The sequence below is a fragment of the Sphaerodactylus townsendi genome, linkage group LG04, assembly GCF_021028975.2.
Source record: "Sphaerodactylus townsendi isolate TG3544 linkage group LG04, MPM_Stown_v2.3, whole genome shotgun sequence".
Classification (NCBI taxonomy): Eukaryota; Metazoa; Chordata; class Lepidosauria; order Squamata; family Sphaerodactylidae; genus Sphaerodactylus; species Sphaerodactylus townsendi.
The window spans coordinates 30,252,374-30,271,986 of NC_059428.1; the positions used below are offsets into that span (position 1 = coordinate 30,252,374).

The 19,613-nt window shown below is 42.1% G+C and overlaps 1 protein-coding gene across 5 annotated transcripts in view; it reads right to left on the reverse strand.

The window, feature by feature from the left end:
- ATP8A2 (ATPase phospholipid transporting 8A2) overlaps positions 1-19,613 on the reverse strand; it is a 432,694-nt gene that overhangs the window by 177,279 nt on the left and 235,802 nt on the right. For all 5 annotated transcript variants that reach the window (XM_048492830.1, XM_048492831.1, XM_048492829.1 and 2 more), the window contains one exon: positions 17,106-17,216. In XM_048492830.1, coding sequence (XP_048348787.1) covers positions 17,106-17,216 — 111 coding nt within the window. The remainder of the gene's footprint in view (positions 1-17,105; positions 17,217-19,613) is intronic.

The window sequence follows — 19,613 nt, forward strand, 5'->3', positions numbered from 1 at the left end:
CATCTGAATAAAATAGGAACCCTGGTCTCTCTTTAAAATATAGTTTTAGACTTAGACCTTCTTGTCCAGCCAGATTTTGCTTCTCAGCGTTCAAGTAATAATTATTTCTAAAATGACAGATAGGGTTGGTTTACCTAGAACAGGGGTCTGCAACCTGCGGCTCTCCAGATGTTCATGAACTACAAATCCCATCAGCCTCTGCCAGCATGGTCAATTGGCCAAGCTGGCAGGGGCTGATGGGAATTGTAGTCCATGAACATCTGGAGAGCCGCAGGTTGCAGACCCCTGACCTAGAAACTTTGCTGACCCCTGTTTTCATCTGGATTTTCCCTGCAAAGAAGTCTTATTCTGCCTGTTAGGGTTGGGGGTGGTAGAATGAAGATAAAAGACCCCAAAATGATAGTTTGGAGAAATACTAGATACTAGATTCTGTTCTATTACCCATAAATGAGGTGTTGCCTACAGAGAATCCATTTTTTAAAAAAATGTATAAGTTATTTAAATTTTAAACTCCACCTCCCTGCTTAGCTCAAGGTAGCATTTTATGCCATCTTTCTACCCATGTTAGGACCAACAAGGGCGCAAACAATCAAAACCCTTTTTAAACACCTTTAAACAACGCCCACTCCCATTTAACAATTAAAATGATAAATATGCATAGATTGTTCTGTATGGCAAAATAAATTAGCTCTTTCCCAGCTATATTTGAAAATGATAAATATATAAATGGGAAGGTGGGCAGTAAGCAAACCACACATAAAACAGAAAAATCTTCACTTCCCGATGGAAGACTATGATAAAGGGAGATACATGATACAATGACTTCTTCCTACTCCAGTCAGCATTCTGGCCTCAGCATTCAGTAACATAGCTTTTGGATAGTCTTCAAGGGCAGCCCCACATATAGAAAGCTGCAGTAACAACACAACAACCTTTATTAGGCATTTAAAATGGGCTCTAGAAAGCTGCAGTAATCTAATCTAAATGCTACCAGGGTGTCAAGATCTTTTTTACCCCGAATATTCCACTGCTGACTCATCAGTTGAAGCTGGTAAAATGGATTCCCAGTCATTCTCCCCACTTGCTTCTCTAACAGTAGAATGAGGTCCAGTATTGTATCCACCCTTATAAAAGGAGGTGCCCTCAAGTGCCTTCCCACTGCCTTGAAGTGATTTTCCCTCCAAAAAAAATCTCTAACAAATCATTCAGAGAACAAATCAATCAGAGCACTTTTCCTTTTTTTGTCTGTCAGAACAGAATTTTAGTAATGTGGAAAGGGTGTTTTACTCTTTAAGTTTTCCCACCATCACCATTAAATTAAACAGAAAAGAAAAATAAATATTTAGCCGCTCATCCAGAGCACTTTTCAGTTAGGCAGAGAATCAGCTCTGAAGGGACACCAAAACAACCCACTTGATTTCTGTCAGAAAATAATAAAATGGGCACCAGAGGCTTGTAACGTTAAACAGTGCAATTAAAAGTTTTTATTTACAGGAACCAAGTGAAATTGCTTTATTGGTTTCTTAGAAGTTACTGTCTACAAGTTGTTTTAGTAACTTTTTCCAGTTGATATAAGTTTCATACAGGTCACTACCTTAGTGCCTTCCCATTATTACAATCACTTCAATTCTAGCCAAAAAGTTAGATACTCCCATATAGGTGTTCTGTTTGGCTTTCTTACCCTTTGTTGAAAAACCTTAATTTCTACCCTCAGGTAAATATAACTCACACCGTTCCTTCAACACTATCTCTAGGACAGTCTCTTCACCAGAGTGTCTCTTTCACATAATGCTTCTCATAAGGATGGCTGCTCTCCCTCAGGAAGCTCCAGTCCTCTCTCTATAACTCCTTCCCCATCTCACAAGCTTCCCTGCTCCATATCTGAATGGGGTTCTCCTCAGAGAAAAATACCAAGTCACCAGTGTGATTAATCAGTGTTACTGTGTTAGGGTTAACTCCAGGACCTTGGCACAGATTCCCTAACTGAAATCCCTGGCACTGAAATCCCTGGCACTTAATCCGAGAAGCACAGCTCACTTTGAACTGGCCCTCAGCTACCAGAGAATGGAGCTACAACTGAACAACTGTTCACTCTGGCTATCAATTCAGTTCACCCTCCAGAACTCACCATCCTCTGGCTATAGAATGCTGTGTAGTTCTTTCAGCAAATCACATGGAGTTCCAGATTAACCCTTTGGGCTCTAAACATTCTACTGCCTAAATGTGTCTAAGTATCTGTATACATTACATCTAGCAGCACCCCCAAGCTATGAACCTGTTCCCTTTTTTAAGGGAAACTTGCTGCTGAGCCAGGTCAAATTTGCTTGGGCTACTTAAGGTGCTTTTCAGAACTTATCTTACTATTGTTATGTAATTGTGAACAATGCAATGGCAGTTTTATTACACTTACAATGTATTTTTGAATTGATGGATGGCAATCAAGAAAGCTGATTTACAATTGTATTTCAGCCTTCTTGAACTTTCCAATGTATGTTTGATTTTGGTCTCTATGTTGCAGTGGTCCTGATATAACTTACGATTTTTTTCTACTTGTAATGGTTCACTGGAAACAGTAATAATCTGAAGGTTTTGGGAAAATGGGAACCAACGGCAAAAATGGGAAAATGGGAACAAACAGCAAAGAAATGCAAGGGATTCAGGCTATGGATTTTCTACATAAACATACAAATATGGAAAAGATAAGCACAATTATGGTTTATAACAGCTGTGATGGGTCATAGTCCCTATTTATCTTTGCAATTTTTAAAGTTAATTGGACAACTGTAGTGGAAAAGAAACCTTCATTTCAACTGAGACCTAGATGATTTGAATCATTTATTGGTCGGCTTCCAGGCCAGCCCCAGTAATTTGAAGCAAGATATTCAGAGCATGATGACATCATCACAACTTCTATATTATAATGGACAAAAGGGGGACACGAGGCTACTGTTTGCTGTGGCACCCTTTCAACTCTTATAAAATCTTGTTCCAACATGAACACTAAACAAGCTACACTTACTCCCCAACCTTTAGTAGATATACAAGAAATGTATTTTGCTCTAAATTCTGTGCCTGCATTCAAAACTGGGTTATAGATGCCTTTAATATATCCCTAAATAAAATAAATATCTCTGGTGGTTAATTAGCAGGACTGGATTGAGGCGCTTTATTATTATTAGTGTGTATTCAAGTGAATTTCAGAATATTCAGTGGTTCAGAAATATTTTTTAAAAACCGGGACTGATATGTGCCGAGCAAACGTAATTTGCCGCTTTAATCAAGCAGGTTTTGCAAACCATGGTGGGTTTTCCATTCTGTAATTTGGATGAGTTTTTAATACGGACATATTTTTTGAGACTTTAATCCTAGCGAGACTGCTTATTATCCTAGTTCTGAAAGATTTGGGGGGGGGGGGGTGATAGAAGGAGAATCATTATCATGTCTCAAGAAACAGAATTCAATGGATAAAGACACGAGAGCCCAACTAAACATGGCAGTTGAAGTACGAAAGTTAAGCTAAAGAATGAGCCATGAGAAGGAAAGGGAACAATTTGCATGAGGGATGCAGTAATGTTTAACTACACCACTTTCCTGAGAGAAACAGCTCTCCCTAAGCTCCTGTTAGGTTTGGTCAGGAAAATGAGAGGTGCTTGTCTTGTATTTTACATTCTTGTCCGACTTTCTCTAGCAGTCCCTCCAGCTCTCCAACTGCCCCAAACTTAAATTATATGTTTAAAGATCCAATCACAGTTCTCCAAGTTGATTTGTAGTATGAGGCATTATTAAATTCCAATAAAGGGAGATTAACTGTTCTTAACATTTCTACTACTAGATCTGAGGTAAAAGAGGTATAATAATTCTTGATTGTCAGCTTACTGAAAGGGAAGATATAAGACAAAGCATCTGTAAAGGAATCAGTGGGCAGAATTAGGTACTGCAGTAGGTGTAAGATTGTTTTCAGAAACAATACTCCTGAATCTACAATGTCATCCTAAACAAAGTCACACCCTTTATTGCCCATTGACTTGCATCACTGTTAAATATCATGCTCTTCCCCATTCTAAGCTAGCAGTAAGAGGATGTCTCAGCTGCACCACTTCAGACTGCAAATTACGGCTCAATTGGCTTAATTTTATTCTTCATGAAAAGCCATGAGTTTCATCCTAGTCTTATGACTGACATGCTTGTCTTCTGTGTAAAGGTATGAAGGAGAAGGCAGTTGTAGGAGGTTCTGTATGTAGTCTGAAGTGGTACAGTCCAGACTTACTTAGTAGAAAACTGGTCTAAATGACAGCTTTTCCTCATTAAATTGCAAATTAGTACACATAACAGTAAGTATCCCTTTTCTAGAGGATCCCCAGCAAGGTACACTCACGTGAGGTATTACATGTGAGAACTGATTTAAATCTAACACCAGTGAAAATAATAAGCTGTTAAAAATCTTTTAATGTTTTTGTAGCTTTAATTTCAAGGCTATGACTCTGTAGGACATATGGCATTTCCTACAGCTGAAAACACATGTAATGACTGCATCTCCTCGCACCACTAACACAGTGAAAACAATGAGCTTAAGCATATCTGATTTTGAATTGGATTCTGGGTTACCGTATATACTCATGTATAAGTCGAATTTTTCAGCACATTTTTAATGCTGAAAAAGCTCCCCTCGACTTATATGCGGGTCATTAAATTTTTGTGTGTGTTTTTACTTTGCCAGCCAGCAGGGGGCACAGTTTTTATGCTAGCGGCACCAAAATTTCAGGGTACCCTCAGAAGACACTCCTGATGATACCAGCCACGTTTGGTAAAGTTTGGTTCAGGGGGTCCAAAGTTATGGACCCCCAAATGAGGTGCCCCCATTCCCCATTGTTTTCAATGGGAGCTATTAGTAGATGGGGCTACCCTTTTGAGGGTCCATAACTTTGGACCCTCAGAACCAAACTTCACCAAACCTGGCTGGTCTCATCAGGAGAGTCTCTTTATGATATCAGCCAGGTTTGAGGTGAAGTTTGGGGTCAGGGGATCCAAAGTTATTTGACCACCCAAAGGGGATGCCCCCATCCCCCATTGTTTACATAAATGGAAGCTTAATAGATTTTCCATTTCCATGATAGTATCCCTCTTAAAATCTAAGTTGGGTTACATTTGGACATACAGATGATGTGATAGAGGAATCCAGTTTTGGAGGATTTGTGAACTCTTTGTGTTTTAGCTTGGTTGCTGGTTGAGCTAAGGTTTTTGTACTTTTAAAGTTATTGTTGATACCATATTGTTCTTGTTGACCCTCTTTTCCACTTACAAAGCCAGTTTACTGTTTTTCTTTGAAATAAATATTCAAAAACATTTAACCTACTGATGCCTGAATTGATGTAATTTTATTGGCATCTATTTTTATTTTTGAAATTTACCAGCAGCTGCTGCATTTCCCACCCTCGACTTATATGCGAGTCAATAAGTTTTCCCAGTTTTTTGTGGTAAAATTAGGTGCCTCGACTTATATGCGGGTCAACTTATACGCGAGTATATACGGGTAATTAAAAAATACAGAAATCATGGTGGTGTGTGTGTGTGTACTTAAATTTGGAGACTGAAACCATAAACAGTCTCCTTTCTGCTAACCTGGAAAAAAGACCCAGGTTTGCAGAAAAATCTGAGAAGAAATGGGAGTGAGATTCAAATCCCTACTCTGCTGTGGAAATTTGTTCAGCGACCTGGGCCGATCACATATTTATTTATTTATTTATTTATTTATTTATTTATACTTTGGGCTTCTAGACCGCCCCATCCCCGAGGGGCTCTGGGCGGTGTACAGCAGATAATAAATACAATTTTAAAACATCATAAATAGGCTAAAACTTATAAAAGCAGCGAAAACTAGCTAAACATTAGCATTTAAATGTAAAATAAATATAGGCATAGGTGTAGGTGGTGCCCGGTGCCTAATATTAAATTCTTCCACCCCCCAGGAGAAACGGTAGGTCTAGATAGATGTTATAGGCCCAGATGTAGAAATTGTGCCGCTGAAGGAGCCAGCGGAAGGAGCCAGCGGAAGGGGGCGAAGCGGAAGGAGGCCAGCGGAAGAGGCACCATCAGGCTGGACTCTCGAGCCAGCCGGAACAGCTCCGTCTTGCAGGCCCTGCGGAGAACTCACAAGGTCCCGCAGGGCCAGAACAGCCAGGAAATTGGGGCGTTCCTGGGGCGGGGCCAGAGGCTGTAAAGCGCCCTGGCCGTGTAATGAAACCAGCAGCGATCATCCCGAGGGGCGGGGACCACCGTAGGGTGGCCTCTACGAGCGAAGAGGCCGTGTGGGCTGCCATGGGAATTTGTCTGCCGGTCTCACGAATCTGAGGAGTCCCAGGCGGCCAGTAAGGCGCTTAAAGGTCAACACCAACACCTTTGAAAACGATCCTCGAACTCTGCACGGGGAGCCAATGTAGTCGGGCGCCTTTGGGCTGAATATGGTCCCAACTGGCGCTTACCTGTCAGAGCAGCGGCGCGCGCGCCTCGACAGACCAGTTTCAATCTCCTCGATGGAAAGCCAGGGAAGGCCAGGCGTGAAGCCGAATTACAATGAATCTAGCCCTGGAAGTGACCGTTCGCGTGGATGCAGTGTGGCTGTAGGTCCTCTTGGAGAGGAAGGGGGCCAGCATGGCGGGCCTGGCGAAGGTGGAAAAAAGGCAACCTCGGGTTCATATGGGCCACCTGGGTCTCCCTTAGAAGGCGAGTCCAGGCCGGGCCCCGGAATATGCACAGAGGTCGTGCGCCAGTGTGACCCCTCCCACACCCACGGCGGCTGAAAAGTCCCGCCCTCCCACGCATAGCCAGAAGCCAAAGGATCTCCGTCTTCGATGGGTCATAGCTTTAACCTGCTCTTGTGGCAACTCAACCAGCAACCGCCTTGAACCAATGCTGTAGAGCGCCCGATAAGCGAAGCGGCTGCTCCCTCCATCGAAGCAAGAATGAGTGAGTGTCATCCGCGATACTGATGACAGACCGTGCCAAAACTCCATACCAGCTGAGCAAGAGGTCGACATTACGCAGATGTTAAATAATGGCGGGGATAATGGCCTCTGGTGTACACCACATGAAAGCGGCACTTCGGAGGCTTGATCCAGCGCTTCTCACTTGCTGATTCCGGCCCGGAGAAGCGGGAGCAATCCATTGAAGGACCATGCCCGTGACTCGGGCTGACCAGGCGGTGGGTCAAAAGGTCATGATGCGACCATATCAAGCGCTGCGGTAAGATCTTATAATCAATACCAGCAGCGCCGATCCGCCTCGGTCAGAAGCTGTATACTGGGTGCTGTCTGTGGCAGCGAGAACGAATAGTCTCCGTCCCATGCCCAGCACGGGAGCCGGACTGGAAGGGTCAAAAGCCGATGTGTCATCCAGAAAGCCTTTGAAGCTGCTCCAGCACCACTTCTCCAATTACGCTTCCCAGAAGCGAAGATTCGGAGGCAGGCGGTAATTGGCCAGATCCCTCGGATCTAGCGATGGTCTTTTTTAAGAGTGGGTGGACCACTGCCTCCTTCAACCCATCCGGAAGACTCGCGCTTGCTCAAAGGGAGGCATTGATGATACTCAACAGATGGGGTCATTAGCTCCTCGGCCAAAGTTTTACAAGCCAGGAGGGCACGGATCAGAGAGGACAGGTAGTAGGTCTAACAGCAGCTAAGGCTCTGTCAACAGCCGGCTTCAGAGAGCAGGAAAACTGGGCCATGCAAGGGGCCTGAAAGGCGGCAAAGGAGCCTCCAGTCGGTTCGCTAATTGTATCCAGCGAGGAGGAAGGTCCTGGCGGGCTTGGAGCGACGCACTTATCCGCAAAAAAAGCCTCACTAAATGCCTCACGTGCTAATGCTCAATTGGGAATTTGAAGAACCCTCCGATAAGGAGGTTAAAGACCCGAATTATCACAGAAACAATTTATTGCCGGCGTGAGCTGGCGGATCTTGAGAGGAGGAGAAGAAAGTTCTTCTTGGCTTCGCCCGTGCAAGCCATCTCATAGGCTTTCATAAGCGTCCTATAAGATGTTCACAAGCGCAGCTTGATACCTGAATTTCCTCCATATTATTAAACTCTGAAGCGTCCTTAAGCGCCTGGTTTTACATGCAGTAACTCCTCTGTGTACCATAGAGCGCGCTGAGAGCGGGGCATAGAGACGCCCGAGGGGGCTTATGAGCTTCGATAGCATCAGAGAGCGAAATTCCAGTCCTCTCTACCTGCTCATCGAGTGTGCGGCCCGGGAATTCAGTGGTCACTTAGGCATATCCAGGAAACCAAGTGGATCCATAAGTCTCCGCGGGCGGGCATATTCTCAGCCTAATCTATATCACAAGTGAGCATAACATGAAGGAGAGGAGAATGATGTAAACTTCTCTGGGTCTTCCTTTAGGAGACGTGCAGGGTATAAATAAGTAAATAGTAAATAAGAAAATTTAAAATATAGCTGAAGCTGAAAAATATAGCTAAAGGTAGATTGGTGGTGGGGTGAAAAGGAGACACAAAAGTAGGAAAGTTAAGACTACCGGGATTTTGCTATCCAGAAAACAGCTAACTGGTATGCTTGGAACCCACAGCTCAATCAGTAGCAGCAGCTTCACCAAATGGACGGTGGTCAAAGCCATTCCTAAGTTTCATCCAGAAATTGCAGGCCACTGTACTGCTGCCAGGGTTTCCTGCACTGCCTAGGCAAATTTGAAGGACAGTGCCTGGGGAAGGCAGAGAAGAGAGGAGGGGAGGTTACTTCTGGATGTCACTGTAGGATTTTCTCCTAATTTCTATGGTAAAGATCATAGAAACTTGGGGAGGTTCCTGAAGTATTGCTATATCAGTTTTCCCATTAAAACTATCATTAAATATTAAATAAACTGTGAGTCAAAATGCAATGAATGCCTTCCCCTCCTCCATCTTGGCACGTTCCCCTCCCCTCCATGCCCCCCCCAATATATGACCATTATGCTCTTGTGTGGTTTTTCAGATGCCAGAGGTCGGGCAGGCACATTTGGTGGCTGGAATACACTTCCGCTCCACTCCCGACTACACACAGGGGAATGGTCCAGGAATGTATCATCTGATCTGGCCACTGTCTTGCTTGACTCAGCCAAAGTAAGTGCAAACTGTTTATAGAAAAGCCTCAAAAACCTGTGTACTCAAAGCCACAGAAGGAGCCAGTCTAGTATGATGCATTTGCTCTTGTGTCTCGTAGTTGAACATGCTTTTTTTTCCCTTTTAAAACTTTACCATCTTTTTTGGCAACAGTCTGATTTAATGTGTAAAGTTGATATGCTGAATGGAATGAAAGTTACTGGATTTTTTTCTCCCATACTCCCTGAAAATGATCAAATTTATCCAATTTCACTTTGATAATTTTATGGTGACAAGACTGGGTTGTTGGTAGGATTTTTTTTTTGACTAAAGAAAAAGCTTCTGAACTGGAGACAAAATTACAAGCTAATTGATCCAATATGTTGGTGAGCTCTTTTTTTGCAAGGAGCTGTCACTTAATTCTCTTTGTCAGATGATCATTTCATCTACACGATTTACATTAGAGCAATCAAAGAGAAGGACATTATTTTACAAATGCATTCTTGTAATATTTATGCTGACTAACTGACCACAGGTTAAGACTATTAAGAAGACTTGATACACCAGAAATTAACTCTCTGTATTTCAAACAAACTCTTTCCCAAGAACCGAATATTTTGGATCGGAACGCTATTTTGGCTACATATGAATGATACATAATACAGTTACAAATACTGAGATGTAATGATCTAAGTCATGATTATATATTCATAATTCTCTCACATAATGTGGTCCTGATGCCATAGCTGTGTGGAAGAAGGACTATATCAGCTAAGTATATAGTCAGCTCACAATACTAGAACCAGGGGGCATTCATTGAAAATGCTGGGGGGAAGAATTAGGACTAATAAAAGGAAACACTTCTTCACACAATGTGTGATTGGTGTTTGGAATATGCTGCCACAGGAGGTGGTGATGGCCACTAACCTGGATAGCTTTAAAAAGGGCTTGGACAGATTTATGGAGGAGAAGTCGATCTATGGATTCCAATCTTGATCTTCCTTGATCTCAAATTGCAAATGCCTTAGCAGACCAGGTGCTCAGGAGCAGCAGCAGCAGAAGGCCATTGCTTTCACATCCTGCATGTGAGCTCCCAAAGGCACCTGGTGGGCCACTGCGAGTAGCAGAGTGCTGGACTAGATGGACTCTGGTCTGATCCAGCAGGCTAGTTCTTATGTTCTTATGTTCTTAAGTAATCCATACCAATGACAAATCATGTACAGACTACACATACTTGTATGATCTCCTCCACTCCACTTTTTGCAGAGCAACCATATAACCCACAAACCTGTTGAGCTCATATATTTCTTTGCTCCATATGGCTATGACAATTGTGTTGCTCCACAGGGAAGGATTTTGAATTTATGAACCCCTGTTAAAGCCTCTTTCTGACACTAGGTACACTCCGGCTAACAAATAATGTCATCCTCGTTAACAGCACTAGAATCCTTCGCTATATGCACCAGCCCTCTCATTCTATTTATTTATTTATATACATCTCTATCCCTCCCTATACCCGAAGGTTTCAGGATGGCTTATAACATACTTCGGCACTCAAGAGATTCAGACTGCGCGTGTAACCTAATTTGCAATTCTTAATAATTGTACATTGAAGGCTGAAGTATAACAAACTGTCATGCAGAGCACTCATTTTTGAAGAAATAAAAGCGACAAAAGGTACTTGTTTGATCTTTTTGCAGCCGAACGCTCACAAAACCTTATCCACCGTCTCACAGTACTGGAGGCCAAAGCTTTCAATAAAGATGGACTCTCTAATAATCCGCTGTGCAGCATACATTACAGTGATGTAAGGAAGACTAGCACGGATTTGTCTTTGTGGCTGATTCTTTGGCAACTCTTGGGATTAACATACTAAATTAGGAATCCAACAACAAGAAGTCCATCATGGATTAAAGCTCCGGAAGGAAAAAACCCATGAGCATTTCAAAATGAATTTTCCTTACACCACAGGGGGTTAAAATATGGAATAAACTGTCACTAGCAGCAGTAAAAACTAGGGCTTGTAACTCAGCAGAAGAGGCATTTGGACCTATTTTTCTAAAAGAGACAAAGAAATAGCAAGAAGTAGATGACTACTTGGTCATCTTCAGATTAGGGTGACACAGTTGCATAAACCATACAACACTGCAGATTATCTTCTCTTCACAATTTAGAAAAGGCAGAAACAATAATTTGACAGGTTATTTTTATGATCTACCTTACAGTCTTCATCAAGGAAATATGAAACTGAGATATTCTTCCCTGCATTAACACCACAAACTGGGGCCTCTCTGAGGTAGAAGCTTCACTCTCTAGGCCCAACCCCCAAATCTCTTAGGTATTTCCCAACCCAGAGTTGGCAACCCTAATGCATGTGCACCCTACTATATAATTTTTCCATGGATGTACTCAAATATCCACAGCTCAAGACAAAACAACAACAATCTCTCTAAAGACCTTAACTATGATTTGACAAGTGAACTGCCAAATGCTTGGAAGAAGGCAAACTAACATGATCACACTTTACAGCTAATCCAACACCGGATCCTCAACAGTGTAAGCAAATTTGCCAGTGCAATTGATTAGCAGATGTAATGCCCTTCTCTTCTTCTGAATTCAGTTGGGGAGAAAATATTTGTGCCCTGCTTTTTTTTTTACAGACAACTCTCTGTGGAAGAGGCTGACATGTTGCAATTTGTTCACATGGAATTCATTCTGTACATGGGTTCTTTTTGAGCCAAGGTTGTACAAACAAGGAAATATGGCAACAAATATGCAGTTTGTTCTTGTGAAATGGTCAGGGACTCTTCAATTCATTCTTTTTGACATGGAAACTTTATCGGTTATGCTAGGAAGGTACAAGGCTTTGAACTTTTCACCAGCATCAACATCACCCGCTTTTGATCTGGCCGTCTTTCCAGTTCTCTAATCATGACAAAAGAGAAATGTTCCTGTATTCTTCTATACTTGTAATCAGCTGTATTTCATGGTTCTTACTTGTATGTCATAAGAGAAGGTTCACATCAGCTCTGGAGAAATATATCTGTCCAACAGATGTGAAGCGAATCTCTTGCTAATATAAAATTTGGTAACAATAGAATCTAAAGTTCAAACATGGTGAAGCAAGAATAAGTCACTGGCACAGATGGAGGTCTATAATGTCATTCAGGGACAAGTCTGGGTTTACCACAAAGCTAAATATGCTGCAGAGTGACTCCCAAGTGAAATGGCAACTGTTCCATGATAGCATAATTATCTATGATCACTTCAGACAGTGGTTTCAGATGATGCAGAAGCAGACAGGAGATGAAGTACCAGTTCCAGGCACTTCCTATTACCACCCATTCATCCAGGGTCCCTAATCTGCCCTGACTCTTGAGTGACAGTTAGGACTGAGTTGCAGGCTCTCGGTTCTTGAGTGTGTCAAGCCTAATCTGGATCATGACTGCAGCATGCCAGGAAAGGGGGGTTCACCCTTCACCCCCATGTCTTTTTTCCACAACCAGAAACAGTTCCAGGGAGGGGCACCTTTAGCCTCCTGGGGGAAGGACCCATTGAGATATGAGCTTATTGTCTCCTGATCAGGAGCCTTCACATTTCTCTCAGGAAGTAATGATGAAATGTATATTTTGGACAAGCTGGACAACCTCAGGTGCAGGAAGCTAATGGCATTATTACTTCCTGTTTACTTTCTTTCCTCCTCTGTTTGCATAAAATCTGCAGATGATCTGAATATAGAGTGCCTATCTCTTGAGGTTCATAAAAATCATTTCAGAACATGATGGGTGTTCAAACATAGGGGATGCAATGTGTTAAACACTAACCAAACCAAATTCTTAATATTATTAATGCATTACATATTTATTGTTTCAAACCGTTGCATGAACAAATTTGCAGCACTGGATGCGAAATTTGCGCCCGTACTTAAGCCTTTAAATTGTTGGAAGAACTGAGTTTTAAAACAAAAGTAGTTTTTCTCCAGTATTACCTCTACTAAGTTAATGAGGAAATGGGTGGGCGGTGAGAGATTAATCCGTGTATCTAACAGGTTATATATTATTTCTCTAATCTCTGCGTGGGGAATATTAGTATATAATGATTCAACATCCATGGTGATCAGGACGGACCCTGGCAGACAGTATGCTCCTTCTAATTTAGAGATGAGATCCCCTGTATCTTTAACGTCGGACTCCATGCCTTTATTCTGTTAAGAATAATGAATGGATTCATGCTCCTTTTATCCGTTAAAGGGATATATATATTGTAAAAAATTGAATGGATGTAACTATGTAATGTATTAATCATATTGAGAAATTGGATGATATATAAAAATTAAAACATATGTGTATTAGTGCCAGCAGTTAGGTGCAACGCGAATTTGGTTTGGTTAGGGTGTTCAAACATGACATGACTAAGAAGAAATTATTCTACTTTGAGAAGAAATTTTAATTAATGACCAACTGTCATGAGGAAAAGAATGAGCATGAAAGCTATCCACTGGTATGGGAATCGCCTGACAAAGAAATAATACTTTTGCATCTTTATGTACCTTTGTGACTGAGAATATAGAAGCTCATGGGATGTATCCTATACAGACTTCAGATTCTATCATTTATAAAGGTGTCAAGGTCAGGGCCTTGTAATTAAGCAGCTCAAAGGGATATGTGGGCAAAAGCAATCTGTTGTGGCAGTCAAAAGGAGAAAACATCTGGCAGAAAAGGTCTATTATTTTGCTGAATGTGCAGCAGTTCAGGATTCTCCCAGAAGTATGATCCTATACCTGGGAAAGCTGGTGCAAGAATCTGCAGGTTTCAAATCTCTAGGGCTGTTGGGTAGTTTCCCAGGAAGTTGGGGCCTATCGGGCCAGGCTACTATCTCTTCTCAGACATCACTGCAGTTTTGAGTTTGGTATACTGAATCAGACCACTGGTCCATCACAATCAGTACTGTCTACTCAGACTGGCAGGAGTCTCCAGAGACTCAGGCTTTCCTATTACCTATAATCCAACCCTCACTGGAGATGCAAAGCTCAGTATGAGAATGAATAGACAAGCTGCCCTCTTTGGATCTGCTAGATTCACAATAGCAACAGGTATCTGCCAGATTCACAATAGCAACAAGTACGACTACACCATAAGAAAGATGACTCTGAAAAAAACCCTTTATGCTATTTTACCTGCTGACTTTCAAACGCTCCAATTAAAACCAGAGATCATTTCGCTATTGATTTCAATGGGATCTGGGACTGTTTCTAGGTTCCCAGCTGTAAGAACTGAGCATAATAGGATAATCATATGGCTGTAGCCACAGCATTTCACGTGTAGGAAAGTTTCCTGTGCAATATTACGAAGCAATTTGTTTTTCATATAATAACCATTGGGCACTGGACACTAGAAAAATATCCTTATAAAATTACATGGCTACTGCATAAAAATCAGATAAATTCTAGCAAACAAAATGCTAATGCCAGTTGCCACCAATTGCTGCTCAAGGGCAAGCATTTACATCTTTGAGAAATATGTTGAAATATGACCCCTGAGGTCTCAGGAGGAGGGAGCAGAGGGCACTGGGTTTTTCTCAGACATTTCTTCACTGTTTACTTAACCCAAGCTCTTTCCCTCTCTAAAAGCAGCCTTCTATAACTCCTAAGTCTGGCTATCTTCAAGCTTCATCCTTTACGACAGTCTCTCCCCTTCACTAAGAAGCCTCACACACAAAAAGCTTCACACAATGCGACCTCCAGAAGCATTCCTGTGTGGTTCAACTACTCAGGGCTTGCTGTGAGCATTCTTCAGGTGTTAAACCTCCAGTGAAGTTGAGCAGAAAAATTAGGACCAACTCACATGGAACCCAGGAGGATACATTAACTGTGGTGCGGGCCATGGAGGCCACCAAGCACATATACCCTGCTCTGCACATAAGTTGCAATGAGAAATGAACCGTATACACTGACATGCAAACAGGGCCTATAAACATAGCCCCTAGCTCTCCACACAGGCTTAATGCACAACAGAAGAAGGAATGTAAGACTTAGAATGCCAAAGAGTACTCTTTTAGGGCCATTGAAATCAATGGTTATATCTCTAGGATTGTACTGCAATTGCCCTGCTCCATATGCACTAGGGGATGCCCTAGGATCCTTAGATGTAAATAAAGAGACTGGGTGCAATCCTAAGCAACCTTACACCCTTCTAAACCCAATGACCTTAGCAGGAAGTAATTCTGCTTAGGATAACACTGTTAACCACTCAGCCAATAATACTCCTTAATAGAGGAGAACAACGCTTACCCAACACAATTTTTTGAAAATTCGGTAGCAATTCAGAAACAAGCTCTAAGAATATATAAAATAACCAGAACCACTTGGAAGGCAAAAAAATATATGCAGCAACCCTTCTCATAGTGTGCAGATCTATGAACATGTGGAAACTGCGTAGTTTAACTGACTTCCACTAAATAGCAGCCGCAGACTGTAAGCTATTTTAGAAATCATGACCCATGTAACTATACTTGATCAAAAAATATTTGATGATATCTTTAATGGTGGGAAACCCATGGAGTAGCTGAATGGAACACACTTTGGTGATGTGAATAATCCACAAAAATATGATCAGACACCAAAAATATGAGTCTGCTTCAACTGACCTTTATTAGGCATACATGCAAAAACAAAACAAAACAAAACTATGAGTCACATATCCTCACAATCCCTAATGAGAAATTTTCCTTTTATTATCCACACCTTGGTTGGGGCAACCCACACTGATGTTTCTGTATTCTAAACCATGATTTACTGGGATTTAGGCTTTAATGTATTGTCGAAGGCTTTCACAGCCAGATTCAACTGGTTGTGGTGGGTTTTTTGGGCTGTGTGGCCATGGTTAGTGGTCCACCAGACCACGGCCACACAGCCCGGAAAACCCACCACAACTAGTTTATGCTTTAACTTCCTATAAACTGTGCAAATCGGGGAAGAAAGGACAACTATTTGAAATGAATGAAAGGTGCTCCCCCCACAATCACTGTCAAGAGTCCTGTACATCACCACCGCAATGAAACTGTGACTCTATTGTTTATATTTTGAGCAGCTTTTAGCCAGATCAACTCAACTCAGTCTGTCCCTTTCAGAAGTTTGAATGACATGGCTGAAATATGCTGTTCACATAACACATAGCAATTAATGGGGCCAAAACAAAGTTTCTCTCCACTCTACTGATGGGCTCAGAGTCCTGGACAGATCAGCAGAAGACTGTTTATCTCTTAAACAATGAATCCAGGGATGCTCTAGAGCAAATGGCCAGGTTTTTATGAACTGTCATAAACAAACAATCCTAATTTCTGTTCTGCATTTTATCCTTTATTTTGTAACATATGCCATTATAGGTTCGTTCGCTTCACTGTTAGTTGGATTGGATTGCCGTTCTACCGTTCGCTCGTTCGCTTCGACACCCGGTCGTAACCCGACCGACCGACCGCACCGACCGGCGATCGGAAACCGATCCGATCGATCCGACCGACCGACCGACCGACCGACCGACCGACCGACCGACCGATCTATCTATCTATCTATCTATCTATCTATCTATCTATCTATCTATCTATCTATCTATCTATCTATCTATCTATCTATCTATCTATCTATCTATCTATCTATCTATCTATCTATCTATCTATCTATCTATCTATCTTCAACACATAGCAATGAACACATCAAGCTGCCTTATAGTGGATCAAACCCTTGGCCCATCAACATCAGTTTTGTCTACCTAGATGGGCAGCAGAATTGCAGGCAGTGATCTTTCACATCACTTACTACCTGTCTGGGACTGTCTTCATGCCAAGAAGATGCTCTACTGCTGAGTCACAGCCCTTCCACTTACAAGTAGCTTATCACCCATTGGACAACACTGTAAGGAGTCCAAAATATAGAGGGAGGAATATACGAAGCAAGCTTAATTAGAAAGATGACCAACTGTTAGTTACAAAGCATGAAAAAGGTTCATTGTCCAGGTCATTCTTACCTCAATAATGTATAGGACCACATTCTTATAAAAGCAATACAATATGCATTTCGTCACTCGGTTGTAACTCCAGGCTCCGTGGACAAGTAATAACTTCTCCAAGTATGAAAACTGGAAAAGGAAAAGTAGGAAACAATTAAATTATATTTCTTGTATCATCTTACATATAAGTCAAAAGGAACTGTGATTACTGGCTGTTTTCCGGGCTGTGTGACCATGATCTGGTGGCTTTAGTGACTAGCATTTTACTCGCATTTGGCATCTTCAGCGGCATGTCAGGGTAAGATGCATTTCCCTCCATGGCACACAGAGACCTAAAACCACAAGGCCTCAGCCACGCAGCCCAGAGGTCCACAACAGCCAGTTGATCCTAGCTGAGAAAACCTTTGACAATGCATTCAACTGTGATCCGCTATTAACAGATCAGTCGGTGTTATATCGTGTTTGATATGGATAGTCTTCAAGATCCATTCAGATTACTTTTTTCCCACCACACGGTGTGGTTTTGTTTTCTTGCAGTTACCACACCCCACACCAAATGACCAGCAGAAAGCTTCAGACTTTGCTAAACTAGAGTCTTTAAAACAAAATTAGTCACATAGGGCCCCAATTCCAATTAAAAGAAGGGAAAGAGAATAAGGGGATTCAATTATGAGGAAAGGTTTTGCTCTGAATGGTTTTGCTAACTGCAACTAAGATTTCCCTCTCATGCTACTATTAGTACTTTGAAGAAAAAAGGCAGGCAAAAGGCAGGCGTCCATTTTTCATCCAACTTTTTTCCTTCCAAGGGTTAATAACAGCATGTGCATGTGTGATGCAGCAAAGTCCAGTTTCAATTAGTAAACCCATGTGAGGTGTAAAAATTAAACTCCTCTCCTACTCCTCCCTCCCACAAATTGAAACTCCACATAACTGTTAATTTTGCGTAAAAAATGCATACAGAGAGCTGTGATCTCCATTTCATCTAGCTATTCATCATCTTGCCTTGTTGCCAAGGAGCGCGGGGTGCTGCATAGATAAGGTTAAGAGACAGAGACTTGCCCAAGGCCATCCAGAAAACCTCATGAGAAGGAGACATTTCTACTCAAGGCTTTGTTAGTCCATCTACCATACCTCTGTAACCTATCCCTTTCCGGCTCGCAATATACTTTCCTCGGTCGATAGCAAGCTCTCAGTACAAAATACTCCTCAGTTAATCTCAGAATGGATCTCATGACATGCAGAGCAATTTAGCATCAACAGTGGGAAACATTTATGCCTGGGCTCTGGCAGACGTTGAAAGACATTTACAAAAGGGGGAGGCAAGGCTAGCTGGCAAACGTACATTTCTGCGTGCACTCAGATGTAGATGGCACTGTGGGATTTTTTTTTCCTCCCTGTTGGAAGCAGTCCCAGTAAATACCTCCTGACAGGAAGAAAAATTACAGTCCTGCAGTAATGTTCCATTTTCACATTAGGAAAGTGGGAGGGATGGTGCATTTTCCAAATACAGGAAAGTGGATCTGTATATTTGAAAAGGCATTATGGGATTCAGCCTTGAATCGGGCCTGTGGTGCTTGTCACCTTACAGAATCAATCACCGCGCAGTTGGGGACCACAAGGGGGTGGCCAGCCAGGGCTTGCCTCAGGCATCCCAGAGACTGCCAGCACTCATTATCTCAATGAAATACAGGACGTGAAATGCAGGAAAGGGAATATAATCTAGTCCCCCCCCCCCCCCCGGAAACATGAGACCAATATTCATATAATAAGAATTTCTATTAGCAGTAGTATAATAAAAGTGATACTTGAACGTAATAGATTCCTCCTTTGAATAACAATAAAATCTGCATTCAATTTCTGAACTGCCTAAAAACTTCTTTTGGGGGGGATATTGAAGTCTCCAAAATTGGGTCAGTAGAGCACACTGGAAAGTGGAGGACAATTGATGTTTTCAAGACTTGCTCTACTTCCATGAGTCTGTAGAAGTTACTCTTTGAGGCAACAAGTCCGATTTAAATTGTATTTGTTTGGTTTTCTCCCAGGATCTCCCCAAGCCCCTTTTGGCATGCTCCGGATTTTTCCACATGTGGCCACTGGATCAGAAGTATCTTTTTAAAGATTAGGAGGCAGCTTTCAGTGTAAACACCTGTGACTCCACTATCATTACTAAGTCTGCAAGAAAGGAATAAATCATTCCCATGAAGGTCGGGTTCTTTTTTTAAACCCTCCTAGGTTTATTCTGCACACACAACCTCTATTTTGGGAGTGGGTCTCCTGCATACAGATGCAGTGGATGGAAAAACAGAGGAAGGGGCAAGCCATGTGGCATTTTTGGGTAATGGAAAGAAAGCCTGAGACAGGCAGAAAAATAAACGATTTCTACAAACTGAACATCCTAGGTCTGACAAACTCCATGGGACTAAGAGCAGCACATCAGCTCTGCCTTTATACTAGTAATGTTGTTGGCAGGTAGGGAAATGGGCAGTGCAGACGCACCGCTGCTTGGGGGTGGCAAATGTCCCAGGG